Below are 15,565 nucleotides of genomic sequence, written 5' to 3' on the forward strand. Positions count from 1 at the left end.
AAGTCTAGATGGTCGAACATAAGGGAGAAGATCCAACAAATTCTCTAATTGCATGGTTTGATGCTGATTGAGGGGGCCTTAGAGCTTAATTTTCCAGCTAAGGGACCTCGGTTCCATTGAGATGTCATGAAGGCATTGGCTTTCACAGCTCTGAAGAGGTCACTAAAAAGGTGAGCTAGTAGGGTGGGACCAATCCAGGTATCCTTCCAAAATCTGATGCTGCTACCATTGCCCAATCCGAGGCATTAGCCTTCATATTTTTCTCACTACTTGAACACACGATCCAAACTTGGTCTAGTCTTCGAGTTGATCAGCTGGGACATGAAGTCGAACCCTTAATTTGCTTGGGGCCTGAAACATGCTAATAATTTACTGGGTCACAACCATGGCAAGGCTTATATCTTGTTGGCCTACAATCCCATCCATCCACACATGGCGTCTGTTTTCCTTCATGATGTTAACATGCAAATGAATAATTACACTCACAACGGTTATCGAGTGGATTCAGGAGGGGTCGAGGGGTGAGAGCATGGACCATCCCTTGATCCGGAACATAGGGATGATGATGAGAGATGGAGGGGCCTTCCAGGCCAAGCATGTATTCAGATAAGCCAATGAAGCGGCCGACTGGGTGGCTGCCAATGCGGCCCACCACTCAGAGTACACCCTTTAATCAGGGGAGGGGGAGCTGCCACTGGCACTCCGCGAGATAGTGTATTTTGATTTTATTGGATGTATTCGTACACGCACTGTATGAAGAACCCGTTTAAGCAAAAAAAAAAAAAAAAAAAAAGAGATGGAGAACAGGGCAACTTAAGAATTTTTTCTTCGGTTGAAACTATGTATTCCTTATCCAAATGGGTTTGCATTTTCCAAGTGTCACAATAATTTGCGAAATTTTCTACGGCATGACAATGATAGACTTCTCATTTCACCTAATATGCCTTGGTAGACTTGTTCAAACCTACAAAAGAATATCAGAGTCATTTAGACTAGTTCACTTGTTCAAACATTAAGAAAGATTCCTTCAAAGTACAGGTTGGACTAATTAATGCAAAGAAGAAAAAAATTTGTGGAAGAAAATAGTTTCTCTGAATAGTAGATATATACGAATGAGAGGAAAAGATCTTGCATCACAGCATGTAGTTGGATATTAGATGCCCTCTTTCATGAATTCCCTAGTACTAGTGCATCTGTCTGTCCCCTACACTGCAGGAATACTGGTGGCTGTGATTCGATGATGAGCCGCTGTACATAAGTTATGAGGCTGATGACCTAAATTTGTACATAAATGGCTTTATCCCTTCATGTTCTTGCCAATCATATGTGCACTGCTCGATCCGATCCACCAACTAGCCAATAAATTATCTATTAGGAAAATGCCAATAAATTGCTGCTCATTAATTTTTTCCCTTTTATTAGCTTCCACTTCAGGCCTGCATTTCTTCTCAGTATATGGTTGAGCTCAAAAATAGTTGAAAAGTTTTGAGAATAATTTCAGCGATCTCTGAGGCACAAATAACAAACAAGCAAATGATCTATTTACCGAAAAGCAGGCCACAAATCTAAACTGAAATGCATTATCACAAGCCGGAATATATGTGTGAGGACCCACATTTTTGGGGGGAGGCCTGGGCCGGCCCGACATGTGAAACGGGAGGGAGACTCCCGAACAGAGTCTTTCCTCCCCTGTTTCAATTGCTTCCCAAATCCACCGGAAGAGAAAGAAGAAAAAAAAATAGAGGAAAAAGGGGGATTAAATTTTACCTAAATTGAACCAAACTCCATCTATAAAAGATCCCTTTCTCCTTATCCTAGGGCATTAACCGAGTGCCGTTCAAAAGAAAAAGGAAAGGAAAAAAAAAAAGGGATCCGTGAGATTGGGTTGTTCGCTGCCGATCTCACCGGAGGAACTCGTCGGAGTCAAGGTAAGCACCGTCTCCTCCTTCTCCTTTATCTTTGGGCCACCGTCGCCTTGGAATCCGGCCGGCAAGCCGTCGGACTGATGGAAAAAGCTGAGCCTCTGTTCGGCCTTCTCCTCTTCCATTCCGGCCGGCCGTCGCCGGGCGTGGCACCGCCACAGGCCGATGACCAGGGGGCGTCGCCGGCCATGGGCCACCTGCTGCCGAACTCCCTTCTCCCCTTTCCGTCGGGAAGAAGAAAGAAGAGAGAAAGAGAGAGGGTCTTTCCACTCCCTTTCTCTTATTATATTTTCCTCTTATTATATTATTTGTTGTTGGGTTCTCTCCTTACACTTGGATCCGGGGAGGTCATGGCTTTGAGGACTCTAGATAGTCTTGGGATGCTAGATTTTAGAGGACCCTTTAGAGGATTAAACAGGGGTCCTAGATCATCATATATCTTTGATAAATTTTAATGATTACTTGATTCTGTAGGGGAACAATCTATTGGACGAGAGGACGCTGAGCAGAGTTCTGCGCATTCTGGTTCATAGATCGCCGTGAGGGCGGGTGATTAGTTGTCTGAGTTTTCAACAAAGTGTAAGAATCCTTGTACGCCAATCCTACATGATATAAATATTTTTGCACTATATATGTTTGATATGCTATGATCCAGACAAAGCAAAATAGTTTTATATTAAATTATATTTTGATCGTGTTAGCTTGTAATTGGTATTATGATGGATGCATGTATGTGTATAACCTATATCTGCATAATTGGATTTATGGATGTGGTGGTATGGACTAATCATGTTATATTGATTGCCCTGTCATGGGCTGGAAACGTGACCATAGTTAGTCTCAGTCGGAAATAAAGTGGAAAAGGGAATGGATGTGTGTTTGTGAATTGATTAAATGAATAGGAACTTTGGGCTTATCTCGTTATTATTGATTGCCCCATCACAGGCTGGAAATGTGATATTATCGATTGCCCCGTCATAGGCTGGAAATGTGATACTATCGATTGCCCCGTCACAGGCTGAAAATGTGATACTATCGATTGCCCCGTCACGGGCCGAAAACGTGACCGGGATGTAGCCCAAAATCGAAAAGATAATTGATCCGGATCAAGTTAATATAGAATGGAAAGAAAAAGCATTGAAAATATTAATGAAGATTTATGAGCTATCGTATGCTATATCATTCTTGCGTGGTTGGACTTTCATTGATATTTGACGTACATACTTATATTGATTATTTGAGTCTTTTGATAGCCGGTTTATGATTTCATGAAATGTGCATCGATTTGTCGTGGCTTTCAAATTCATATTATTATTGTGTTGGTATGGATGTGTAGGGATTCTTACTGGGCTGTAAAGCTCACCCCCCCTTCTTTTTTCTTTTTTCAGAGTTGCAGGATTCATAGACATGGATGGGATGAGCGCAGAGTACGAGTATGAGAGTCATTAGTTACTTAGTCTATCTTGATATCAATGAATATTGAAAGCTTTTGTAAATGAACTAATTTGATTATCTGGTCATGTTGGATTTATCTATTTGATTTAAGTGATTAACTGTGGAATTATCGAATTTTTGTTCATCTTAGGCCTTGCATGATCTTTAGGGCACTGCTTTAGGGCTCATGCGGCCGGTCGCGTACCGAACCCAGGTGCTGGGTTCGGGGCGTGACAGAGTGGTAAATAGAAAGGATCAAGTTTTGAGATGCTGTGATTTTTGTATGTCAAAATCTTGTGAGTAGGTACTCGGAGAGGGAGACTATTTGAGATCTCGGGGATGATATAATGGATGCATATTTTTAAAGTTTGAGGCTTCAGGTAAGTTAATTTCGAGGATGAAACTTTTTTTTAAAGGGGAGAGTATGTAATACCCCGGAAAAAAAAAATCAGGTGCTTCGGTATTGAACCATTCCTTTTGCGAAGATACAATAGAACAATCATACGGAAAGAGAGGCTACTTGAGAGCTTGAAGAAGAAATGAAGGTCAAGTATCCGTAGTTATTCGAAACCTTAGTAAATTTCGAGGACGGAATTTTTTTAGAGGGGGAGAATGTGAGGACCCACATTTTTGGGGGGAGGCCTGGGCCGGCCCGACACATGAAATGGGAGGGAGACTCTCGAACAGAATCTTCCCTCCCCTGTTTCAATTGCTTCCCAAATCCACCGGAAGAGAAAGAAAAAAAAATAGAGGGAAAAGGGGGATTAAATCTTACCTAAATTTAACCAAACTCCATCTATAAAAGATCCTTTTCTCCTCATCCTAGGGCATCAACCGAGTGCCGTTCAAAAGAAAAAGGAAAGCAAAAAAAAAGAGGATCCGTGATTGGGTTGTTCGCTGCCGATCTCGCCGGAGGAACTCGCTGGAGTCAAGGTAAGCACCGTCTCCTCCTTCTCCTTTGTCTTTGGGCCACCGTCGCCTTGGAATCCGGCCGGCAAGCCGTCGGACTGATGGGAAAAGCCGAGCCTCTGTTCGGCCTTCTCCTCTTCCATTCCGGCCGGCCGTCGCCGGGCGTGGCACCGCCATAGGCCGACGACCAGGGGGCATCGCCGGCCGTGGGCCACCTGCTGCCGAACCCCCTTCTCCCCTTTTCGTCGGGAAGAAGGAAGAAGAGAGAAAGAGAGAGGGTCTTTCCACTCCCTTTCTCTTATTATATTTTCCTCTTATTATATTATTTGTTGTTGGGTTCTCTCCTTACACTTGGATCCGAGGAGGTCATGGCTTTGAGGACTCTAGATAGTCTTGGGATGCTAGATTTTAGAGGACCCTTTAGAGGATTAAACAGGGGTCCTAGATCATCATATATCTTTGATAAATTCTAATGATGACTTGGTTCTGTAGGGGAACAATCTATTGGACGAGAGGATGCTGAGCATAGTCCTGCGCATTCCGATTCATAGATCGCCGTGAGGGCGGGTGATTAGTTATCTGAGTTTTCAACAAAGTATAAGAATTCTTGTACGCCAATCCTACATGATATAAATATTTTTGCACTATATATGTTTGATATGCTATGATCCAGACAAAGCAAAATAGTTTTATATTAAATTATATTTTGATCGTGTTGGCTTGTAATTGGTATTATGATGGATGCATGTATGTGTATAACCTATACCTGCATAAGTGGATTTATGGATGTGGTGGTATGGACGAACCATGTTATATTGATTGCCCTGTCACGGGCTGGAAACGTGACCATGGTTAGTCTCGGTCGAAAAAAAAGTGAAAAAGGGAATGGATGTATGTTTGTGAATTGATTAAATGAATAGGGACTTTGGGCTTATCTCGTTATTATTGATTGCCCCATCACAGGCTGGAAATGTGATACTATCGATTGCCCTGTCACAGACTGGAAATGTGATACTATCGATTGCCCCATCACAGGCTGGAAATGTGATACTATCGATTGCCCTGTCACAGACTGAAAATGTGATACTATCGATTGCCCCATCACAGGCTGAAAATGTGATACTATCGATTGCCCCGTCACGGGCCGGAAACGTGACCGAGATGTAGCCCAAAGTCGGAAAGATAATTGATCCGGATCAAGTTAATATAGAATGGAAAGAAAAAGCATCGAAAACATTAATGAAGATTTATGAGCTATCGTATGCTATATCATTCTTGCGTGGTTGGACTTTCATTGATATTTGACGTACATACTTATATTGATTATTTGAGCCTTTTGATAGCCGGTTTATGATTTTATGAATTGTGCATCGATTTGTCGTGGCGTTTAAATTCATTTTATTATTGTGTTGGTATGGATGTGTAGGGATTCTTACTAGGCTGTAAAGCTCACCCCTCCTTCTTCTTTCTTTTTTCAGAGTTGCAGGATTCATAGACATGGATGGGATGAGCGCAGAGTGCGAGTATGAGAGTCATTAGTTACTTAGTCTATCTTGATATCAATGAATATTAAAAGCTTTTGTAAATGAACCAATTTGATTATCTGGTCATGTTGGATTTATCTATTTGATTTAAGTGATTAACTGTGGAATTATCGAATTTTTTGTTCATCTTAGGCCTTGCATGATCTTTAGGGCATTGCTTTAGGGCTCATGCGGCCGGTCGCGTACCGAACCCAGGTGCTAGATTCGGGGCGTGACAATATGAGCAGAAGATAGATTATTGGAGATCCGATCTTTTTCTTCTTTCTAACATGCACACCATTGTTGTGTTTGCCAAGGGTTTATTTTCTATGATGAAATATGGGATAAGGATCACTGAATAATGAGGAGAGTTGGTCGACAAGGACCCTATAAACTTTTTTCAAGCAAAATGGCAGTTACTTTGAATACTAACCTCCTCTGTGAGAGACCTCAAGGGTGGGGTGGCAACCAGCTGAGCCATGGAACCTAGAAGGTCAATGGTTAGAATGCCATGCATAGACAAGTCTAAGTAGCGATTTCTTTAGTCTATCCCATGCGATCACCGGTCAAGTCTTCAGCGCCCAATCTTCCAATCTTCTAGATGAGGTTAAACTCATACTGTCCCACTTTTTCTCCAATTTGCATTCAATGGTCAATTAATCTTGAAGCCCACAACGGACCGGCACTTCATCACTCCAATCACTCCACATCTATAAAAAGCCTTCCCCACTCTTTTAAGTCAGGCAAAGCAAAGCAGCTTGTAAACCCTCCTTCATATCAAACCTTCAACACTTCCTCCCTTCTCCTCTGCTACTCCTTGTATCAAGATGGTTGCTGGCTGTGTCACCCTTAAGCAGGAAGTCGCAGTCGGTATTGAGAGGCTATGGAAGGCGACTGCCTGTGACGACCACAACTTGCTACCCAAGGTCTTGCCTGACTTTTTTGTTAGTGCAGAGATTGTCGAGGGGAATGGCGGAGCCGGCACGATAAGGAAATTTAACTTCCGCCCAGGTTTAAAATCTATTTGAAAGCAATATATGTTAAATTTTCACACCTTTTGTCATAGGATTGTAAGTATTCTAGTTGCACCATTCATAATGACCCATCTTCAATATCAGTGCATGACATATGGCTCGAACACTGCTAGATTATACACTTGTAGTAAACCAATGACGAGTGAAATCTGCTAACAAAAGATCAAGAATTTGAAAGTGCCAAAATTGTATCTGGATTCATCAACCCTGCTAATTATATTCCTTTGAACAAAGCAGCTGTCAAGGTAGCCAGCTTCATCAAGGATCATCTGGAAGTGGTGGACCATGAGAGCCACCTGGTGAAGTATGCTGTCATCGAAGGAGGCCTCATCGGGCAGCGGCTCAAGTCGCAGATGTTTGAGGTCAGATACGAGGTGTCGGGCAATGGTGGTTGCGTGGTGAAGACCAAGGTAGAGTATGACACCCTCGACGACAAGCCTCTGAGTGAGCAGGAGCTGGAAGAGTTGAAGGGATGGCTGGTGCAGGTGCTGAAGGCTATGGAAGGCTACCTGCTTGCCAACCCCAGTGCATATGCCTGAAGTCTCTTGAGGCTCAAATGGCGGCAAATACTGTGATTGCTGCTATATGAAGCTGTACGCTCCTTGTATTTCTGAGTGCTTCCTTTAGGAGGTACCCTAGGTGGCTTGAATAATTTGATGATAAGGAGGTGAAGTAATGGTGTGCGTCACCTTCTGTTGCTTTCCCTTTTTTTCCCCTTTATTTTCAAGTAACATATCATGTAACGTGTTACTTACGTATAAATGGATGTTGTGAGCCTAGCGTTCTATGCATAAGTTTTCGTCGGTTCTTTTTTCTTTCTTCTCTTCTTGTTTTTCCAAGTAAACGGGACATCAGTTAAATAAACGTTCGAGTGACTACTCTGTGAACTTAAGCCTAGTTGCAATCTTTTTGTTTATTATTATTTGTATGTTTTCTTTTGGAGAACGGCGACTAAGTCAGGATCAAGAAATGAATTCCACAAAAGCAAGGGGAGTTGCACCTCAATAGAGTAGATCTTGGTGCTTTTTAGAATTGCACCAACTTTAAGCTGAAAAATGGTCATAGCATTCGCTTTTGGCATGGTTCATAGATTCACTCTATTCTATTAGCATCTCTCTTTGACAATTTGTATGTCAAAGTTATCAAAAGATGCGCTACTATATAGGAACCGGCGTACTTTAAAGCAGAACGTCAAACTACGAGGTCCTCTCTCTCTCTCTCTCTAAATGAATCAAACCAAACTAAAGCATCTTTTGGATCTCCTATCTCTAATTTGACCTTCAAGAGCAGTAGATGTGCCCACTACAAAAGAAGGAATAACTCCCGGCGCTTTGTTTGGTCTCTACCGACGCTTATAAGCGTCGGCGAATAGCCCACGCGACCCAAAGCGTGGGTCAGACGTCGGGCAGGTGGGCGTGGGTCCGGTTTTTGCCGACGCTAAGAGGAAGCATCGGCAAAAACAGGGATTTGCCGACGCTAATGAAAGCGTCGGCAAAACGGCTTTCCCGACGCTTTAAAGCGTCGATAAAGGCCAATCCATTTTTCGTTTTCGCCGACGCTTTAAAGCGTCGGCAAAAACAGCTTTCCCGACGCTTTAACGCGTCGATAAACCCCAATCCATTTTTCGTTTTCGCCGACGCTTTAAAGCGTCGGGGATTGCTATTTTTTTTAAAAAAAAATAAAAATATGAATGTAAATTATAAAGGTCAAAAAATATGTGCTGCCTAATCATAATAAAAATAATAATTATAATAAAACATAAGACATTCTATGGATACATAAAATTAAGAAAGGGAAGCTATAAGATGACTGCTTTCCAAATCACTGCCAACTAATTTCAGATACCAATTTATATGAACAAGTTATAAGCTTGCAAGAGTGCAAGCTAAAACTTACCATCTCTAATGGCTGTTGGACCATCCGCAAATAGCGCAACAACAGCAAGGGTCATGGCAACATCGGGCATTTTATTCATGTTTACATCAACGGCACGCAAGTTTTTTCCCTTGGAAGGATCTCGTGGTGGACCAGTAACAGTGACACTGTTCTCAGTCCATGTAACCTTGGCTCCCATTTTCTCAAGAACTTCTGCGAATTTCACATCACCCTACATCATAAGGGCAAAACAGAGACACAGCAGGAACACTCCTGCATGAGTCTAGGTGCCACACAACTAATTAAAAAAATGATACTTAAATCATTGCAGAAAACAGTAAGGGCATTGTTATATCTACCGAGCAAGTCCTCGTATGTATCCTGGAAGCATGATTCCAGTAGCAATGGAGGTGAGAACACTTGATCCAGAATATCATCAATGTCGGTAAATGTGCTCCATGCATTACCAAGGGCTGGCTGAAGTAGCTCTGCCTGTTTTTTATAATCGTCAAGTCCATTCAATTTATATGACTTAACTTGCACTGAATTTAACTGGCTCCTGGTGTTAGAAGGGAGATCTTTTGTATTCCTGGAGACATGGATTTCTGGTGGAGAGAAAACCAGTTGCTGTTTTCTTCGATTTGGAACGGCATCTACCTCTTTTCGGGAAAGACCTGTTGAGAGAGGCATGAAGAAGTGCTCAGGACCATCATCACTGCTCTTCTCTTGGGACCATTCTGTATTGTTTGATAGCCTTGGCAATGCAGCTTCACGAACAGAACACCTAAGTTTCTGAGCATGATAACCATCACTATCTGTGAAAACAGGAAAAGAAAGGAATTAACTGAGTAGAAAAACAATAATATACAGAAGATTGGTCATGCCCTTATCACCAGAAAACTAGAGAAGTACGAAAACAAGCAAAGAAGCTTAAAATTCAGCAGATATTTATGGGAAAATACTCAAGTAGGCAGACAACCAGAGGTGCCAACCTTGTGTTGCACTATCAGTTTGAGCTTTTGTAAAGGGTGGCAGACTTTGTTGGTTTGATTGGGTAGCTGACGCATGTCGCTTTGGTGTGTGCATGCCTTTCCCTAATGAATTTGGAGCTAAACTAAATAACTGGGGAAGTTTCAAAGCAGGACTAGTTGAAACCTTTTCAAGCTGGACAGAGGAGAGTTTAGCAGTCATCCCCGAAACTTCATCACTGGTATTTTCCTGTTTCAAATTGAAAAATGATCAGTTGGAGGATAAATAAACATATAAACGAACAAAATATAAGTCTTGCAAAACCTAAAACAACTCCATTGGACTACTATCATTCAAAGCCGGAGTGTTATGACACATCCAGTAAGAGAATTGATAAGTTCTTACGAGTTGGAAGTTGACATTTTTCCTTGATATCCTCTCATCTTCATATTCTGATGTTTCCCGCGGACGCCGCGCGGCGGGAGACGGCGAGCTCGGCGGCGCTGGGGGACTCGATCACGGGGAACATGAGTCCCTGGGGGCCGAGATCGAGGGCCTTCTTGGCGCAGGCGGCAGAGAGCTCCGGAAGGCGGAGGATGGCCGGGGTGCGGGCGGCGGCGAGGGCGTGGAGGCAAGGGAGGGCCTCGACGATGCTGCCAGAGCCATGCTCCATGTTGACGACCATGTAGTCGTAGTCGGCGAGGCCGGCGATCTCGGCGAGGGTCGGGGAGGAGCGCAGGAGGAAGAGGCCGTAGAGGGTCTCGCCGGCGACGAGGCGGGACTTGAGGATCCGCGGTTCGGGGGAGAGGGGGGCGGAGTCGGGATCCAGAATAGAGCTTCTTCTGGAGCTTGGGAGGGCGGTAGTCGGCCGAGGGCTTGAACACTAGGTTCCGGCGGATGAGCTGGGAGATGAATTCCTGCCGCTCCTTCGTCAGCCGCTCCCTTGCTCGATACCCCCGAGTATTGATCCTGATACCGATGGTGTCGTAGATTGGCTCCGGAGAGGGGGAGCGGGCGCCCTCTGGCCGGTCGTCGAGGGGCATGCCGGATTGAAGAAGCCGGTTGATTTCAAGAAGTTTTAAGTTGAGCGCCTGGACTTCGGGGTCGAGGTCGGCGACGAACTCCTTCATGAAGTCAGGGAGCTGGACGACCGGCTTGGGCTCCTCATCGGCCCATCGGGTCTTTCGCTTTCGGCCACCAGAAGACCCATCGCCAGCGCTGTCGCCGGACACCGGAGGGTCCCAGCGACTGCGGCGGCGGCGGCGGCGGCGGCTATTGATCTCCTCCTCCCCGCCGGACACATCCTTGTCGGTGCCACTGTGGGTCACGGCAACCAGGCCGTTCTCGGAGACCGGCGTCCTCTTGCCCGCAGCGGCGAGAGTCTGGCCGTCGGCTTGGTCGGGCGGGGGGTAAGGAGGTGGGTTTTCAGGGGTAGGGGGAGGGGGGAAGTGGTCGCAGTAGTCGAGGGTTTCGGAAGGAGGAGGAGGGTTTGAGGCGACGGATTGGAGGGTTAAATAGATGCTTGCATTCCGTTCTCTTCGATCTCTAGGTTGAGGGAGGAGGGATGAGAGAGAGAGCGCGGTGGCTTCTGACACAAGCTCGTTGGCTTCCGACGCCTTTGGAGTTTGGAGAGGTCGTGGGCTTCCGACGACGCTTTTTAGCGTCGTCTTAGGCCCGCAACTATCCCGACCCTTATAAGCGTCGTCTGTTGCCGACGCTTGTTAAAAGCGTCGGCAAATGTTGACGCTAGGCTAAAAATTGCCGACGCTTTAAAAAAGCGTCGTTAAAATCCACTTTTTCTGTAGTGGCCGCTGTGAAAGCTAACCAAGAACGGTATGTTCTTAGTTCAATCTTCTTACCATTCCTTTAATAATAGTGGTGTTCTCTCTCTCCTTTCTACAAATTAATTTGGAACATTGCAGTACCTGAAAAGTAAAAGTTCTTTTTTTTGGTTGGCTTTGAAGAACAGACCACGTACAGTCGAGGTCATATTGCTGGGCGGTGAGCTCGGGATGCCCTTTGTGGAGCTAATATAGAAATTGCATCTCATTTATTCATCAAGTGTCCCTTCACTATAAGAATCATGTTCACTCTAAAGTTGTGCCTAAAGTTACAAGGTTGGAAAGCTTTTTGGACAACCTCAAGATGCAAAAGGATACGCACACCGTTTGGAAGGACCAAGGATCAACTCATCACCACATTTTGCTGGCAAATTTGGCTCGAGAAAAATCCAAGACCAAGGAAAAAAAATCTCCAGTCAGAGCTATCCTGTGCAAGACTATTCAGACATCCAAGCTTGGAGCAATCTTTGTTCAAACAAAGACGTTGTTGACGGTCACAAAAAAATATGGATCCTCTTTGTCTCGTCATTGACGCACTCTAGCTAAATAAAAATATCTCATCCTTGCAAGCGTCTCGCTTGCAACAAGAAAAGGGCATCACCTAAAAAGTTTCAGATTGGTTACAACGGGCGTACACTTGTTCTATTTTTGGGCGGAGATGAGGGCTGCTTGGGCTAGACTCAGACATGCGCGTAACTTCTTGAGAGCTGATACCATTATATTGGAAGACAACTCAGCGACAGTAATCAGCTGGATCTAGAGGCAAACAGGAGATGTGGGCTCAAACTCCCTGATTCAAAATATTTGCCCAATGGATACAATCCGCTCATGGTAAGACTTTATATGGGTTCGATGTACTCTTATCTTCAACGAATGGTCCAGCATTCAATGATGGTCGTAGTTGTTCTGCCTTTGTGGTGAGGCATGTTTACAGGGGGCAATAGTGCAGTGGACTAGATGGCCTTTTTTGTGGCGGATCATTCGGAAGGACTCCCATGGACTCCGCAGGCTCATATATTCAGTATATTTAGAGATGGCCTCAATACTTTTCTAATTAAAGTTGAATCTCTGCCACAATCATCTCTAGCTGATTCTATAGATCCTCCAGCTGATTCTATAGATCCTCTAGCTAATTCAGCCAATACTTTCCTAATTGAAGCTGAATCTTTGCCACAATCATCTCCAACTGATTCTTTGGATCCTCCAGCTAATTTAGCCAATACTTTTCTAATTTAAGCTGAATCTCTGCCACAATCATCACCAGCTAATTCTCCAGATCCTCCAGCCAGTTCAACCAATACTTTCCTAATCGAAGCTGGATCTTTGCCAGAATCATCTCTAGCTGATTCTTCGAATCTTCCTGCTAAATCAGCCAATACTTTTCTAATTTAAGCTGAATCTCTGCCACAATCATCTCTAGCTGATTCTTCGGATCCTCCAGCTAATTCAGCCAATACATTTCTAATTTAAGCTGATCTCACACGATTACAAATAACAGTTTTGTACAGCCTAGGATACTTATTATTTTTCCTTGAAAGCTTGTTTTCTATACTTAACACATGTACAATACGTCTATATTAATGCAATACATCGAAGGTCTTGCCCAGGGTGACAACCCGAGAGGGGGGGGGAGGTGAATTGGATTTTCTAAAAATTATGTTTCCTAATTAACTTGGAATTGAATGCAGCGGAATGATAAGATGTTATCTTACTTAAGCTCTAGGCAATTATAAGTACAGCAGTGGAAAATTAAACTAGAGCAACTACACTATGGCTTTAAGGTGCAATTGATCTAAAATTAACTTATAGTTGTATGATCAATTTTAATCTATGTGAATGGTATGAATGGAGTGGAAGCTAAACAAGAGATAAGGCATCATAAACACAAAGATGTATAGTGGTTCGGTGCACCCCAGCACCTACACCCACTTTCCAAGACCTCTTGAAAATTTCACTATAATCCCTCAGATTACAGCTGGTTGTTTTACAAGCTCACAATCTAACTTATTGTTTACACGAGATTACAACGAACTCGGTCGGTTTACGCAGGCTCACTGATTAGAACCAATCCGACTGTTTTCACGGGCTCACAATCCAACCCAGTTAGTTTTCTCCGGATTACCAACTACAACCTACAACGTTTAGTTTTCACTGGCTCACCAACAACCCTTAACCCCTTGATTCAATCTCTTGATTGAATCAAGTTACAAGATGTCAAAATAGGAGTCTAAAACAAATACAAACTTTTCAAACAAGTAGATATAACAATATAAACAAATAGAGTAAAGAGAAGAAGCCCTCAAACAAGTTTTGCAGATGAAAGAACTCGGTTTCTTCTTTACTTGACCCTCTTCTGATTTCACACGAGGTAGAGGATCACCGAGGCAGCACACAGTTGGAGAGGAAGCTTTGGGATTCACTCAGATGATCTTCTTTTCTCTCTTTTGCTTTGAACGACCCTTTTGTGCTTTTGGGAGGTTTCTTTTAAAATCTCTTTGAAATCTCTTCCCTAAGTGTTCTCTCCCACTTTTCTTACTTCTTCCCTTGCTCTCCCCTTGATTTTATAGCTTTGGATGGAGTAGGAACAAATATCTAGCCATTAGAGACAAAAATAGAGCCGTTGGAGTCGAGAAAAAAACAAGCCGTTATGTCTCTTAGCGTGCTCGAGTCGACTCGCGCAGATCTTGAGTCGACTCGGCTGAAGCAGGAGTCGACTTGTGAATAGGAGTCTGCTCGACACTGTAGCTGGAGTCGGCTTGCACTGTAGCTGGATTTAGTTCGAGAACTGTACACTACACAAAAAAATAAAATTTCCGACTCAGCGTCGGCAAAAATTTTTTCCCGCCAACATTTGCCGACGCTTTTTAAAAGCGTCATCGAAGTTAATATGTAATTGACGACACTTTTAACGACACTTTTTAGCGTTGTTAAATAACGACGCTTAAAAGCATCGTTGAAAGCATCGTCGGAAGCTAAAAAACTACCTCATTTTGGTCCCACATCAGCGGATCTGAAAAAGAAAGAAGTGTTTATATAGCCAAACCCAACCTCTTAGCACGGATAGAATGAAGGTACCGATCGGGGAGGTTTTCTGTATTTCTCTTTGTGCTCCATCAGCACTATGGTTTCGATGGTTTGTACTCCATCAACATTAGTGATGGAGGAGAACATGCAGACCGCAAATGATAATTTTTTTTGGCTAAAAAAGTAGTAGTGACACGCTTTAAAGCGTCAGTAGATCCCCTCTTCCAGCGACGCTTTGGAAAAGCGTCGGCATATCCCCCTCTAGCGACGCTTTGGAAAAGCGTCGGCAAAATTTTTTCCCACTCTTGAATAGAAGACGCTTTTACGACGCTTTTAGAAGCGTCAGAAGATATTTGAGCAACGCTTTTTAGCGTTGGGATAGGCTCCAAAAAGCATCGAGAATACTATATTATTCTGTAGTGGTAGCGCTGAAAACTACTTTCTATCCTGACTGAGAGAGACGACTCGAATGAAGTAGGAGTCGACTCGGCATTGTAGCTGGAGTCGGCTCATGAATACTAGGAGTCGGCTCGAGCACTGTTCATTAAAAATCAGTTATCTATCTTTTCCTGCGGGAGTCGGCTCGTGAACAGTAGGAGTCGACTCGAGCACTGTTCCTTGAAACTCCAGAGTGCCAGAGTCGACTCTGATCTTTCAAGAGTCGACTCGAGGACTATTCTTTTGAATTTTTCTTGAAATTTGCTCCTCCAACTTGAATCCTTTGAACTTGAATCTTGGGCCAATGAAGTGTGGCTTTCTTCCAACTTTTCTTGAGAGCTTTTGAGGCCTTCTTGCATTCTTTCAACTTGCTATATTCCTTGTAAAATAATTTATCTTTCTTCTTGCAACACAACCATTAGTAATTATACCAAGATTTTGTAATCATCAAAATTAATTTTTGGGTCAGCAGAAGGCCTGATATGTTTATGTACCGCCTGTTATCTTTTATGGTATTAGAGCCTTGCGAACATTAAGTTTTGCTATTAACGTTCCTATGGCGCACTTTGATGCTACTTCCTCTCAACAACCTAATT

General features: G+C 43.5%; 2 protein-coding genes and 1 long non-coding RNA gene across 6 annotated transcripts; 2 read left to right on the forward strand and 1 right to left on the reverse strand.

Moving 5' to 3' along the window:
* Positions 1-1,031: 1,031 nt before the first annotated feature.
* LOC148714917 (uncharacterized) lies at positions 1,032-3,865 on the forward strand. The gene is made up of 3 exons (XR_016399571.1): positions 1,032-1,928; positions 2,397-2,501; positions 3,311-3,865. It is a non-coding gene; the product is annotated as an uncharacterized LOC148714917 (long non-coding RNA).
* A 2,654-nt stretch (positions 3,866-6,519) lies between these two features.
* LOC103699452 (pathogenesis-related protein 1-like) lies at positions 6,520-7,714 on the forward strand. Its single transcript, XM_039122551.3, has 2 exons — positions 6,520-6,799; positions 7,060-7,714. Exons 1-2 carry the CDS (start codon positions 6,616-6,618, stop codon positions 7,359-7,361), a joined length of 486 nt encoding a protein of 161 aa, XP_038978479.2. The 5' UTR covers positions 6,520-6,615; the 3' UTR covers positions 7,362-7,714.
* Positions 7,715-8,589: 875 nt separating this feature from the next.
* On the reverse strand, positions 8,590-10,049 carry LOC149768401 (AUGMIN subunit 6-like). Of its 4 annotated transcripts, none has more exons than XR_016399572.1 (3): positions 9,853-10,041; positions 9,057-9,512; positions 8,590-8,929 (listed from the first exon to the last, which is right to left on the reverse strand). XR_016399572.1 is itself a non-coding variant. In XM_089929180.1 (3 exons), exons 1-3 carry the CDS (start codon positions 9,886-9,888, stop codon positions 8,708-8,710), a joined length of 858 nt encoding a protein of 285 aa, XP_089785306.1. In that variant the 5' UTR covers positions 9,889-10,049; the 3' UTR covers positions 8,590-8,707. The 4 variants fall into 4 exon arrangements, 3 of the variants coding, with proteins under 3 accessions (XP_089785306.1, XP_089785307.1, XP_089785308.1); XM_089929180.1 differs by having other exon boundaries at positions 8,590-8,910; positions 9,690-10,049; XM_089929181.1 differs by having other exon boundaries at positions 8,590-8,980; positions 9,690-10,047.
* Positions 10,050-15,565: the final 5,516 nt, after the last annotated feature.

This window comes from Phoenix dactylifera, chromosome 2 (assembly GCF_051530095.1).
Source record: "Phoenix dactylifera cultivar Ajwa chromosome 2, Ajwa_hap1_PhDact_Kaust_v1.1, whole genome shotgun sequence".
In the NCBI taxonomy this organism is placed as follows: Eukaryota; Viridiplantae; Streptophyta; class Magnoliopsida; order Arecales; family Arecaceae; genus Phoenix; species Phoenix dactylifera.

Excerpts from the sequence above, each read along its gene's own strand:
- LOC103699452 (XM_039122551.3), top strand. The coding sequence starts at position 6,616 with ATGGTTGCTGGCTGTGTCACCCTTAAGCAGGAAGTCGCAGTCGGTATT. Across the intron at positions 6,800-7,059 it reads GAAATTTAACTTCCGCCCAG|CTGTCAAGGTAGCCAGCTTC; the intron begins GTTTAAAATCTA and ends TGAACAAAGCAG.
- LOC149768401 (XM_089929180.1), bottom strand. The coding sequence starts at position 9,888 with ATGACTGCTAAACTCTCCTCTGTCCAGCTTGAAAAGGTTTCAACTAGT. Across the intron at positions 9,513-9,689 it reads AACTGATAGTGCAACACAAG|ATAGTGATGGTTATCATGCT; the intron begins GTTGGCACCTCT and ends CTGTTTTCACAG. Across the intron at positions 8,911-9,056 it reads TACATACGAGGACTTGCTCG|AAGTTCTTGAGAAAATGGGA; the intron begins GTAGATATAACA and ends TGAAATTCGCAG.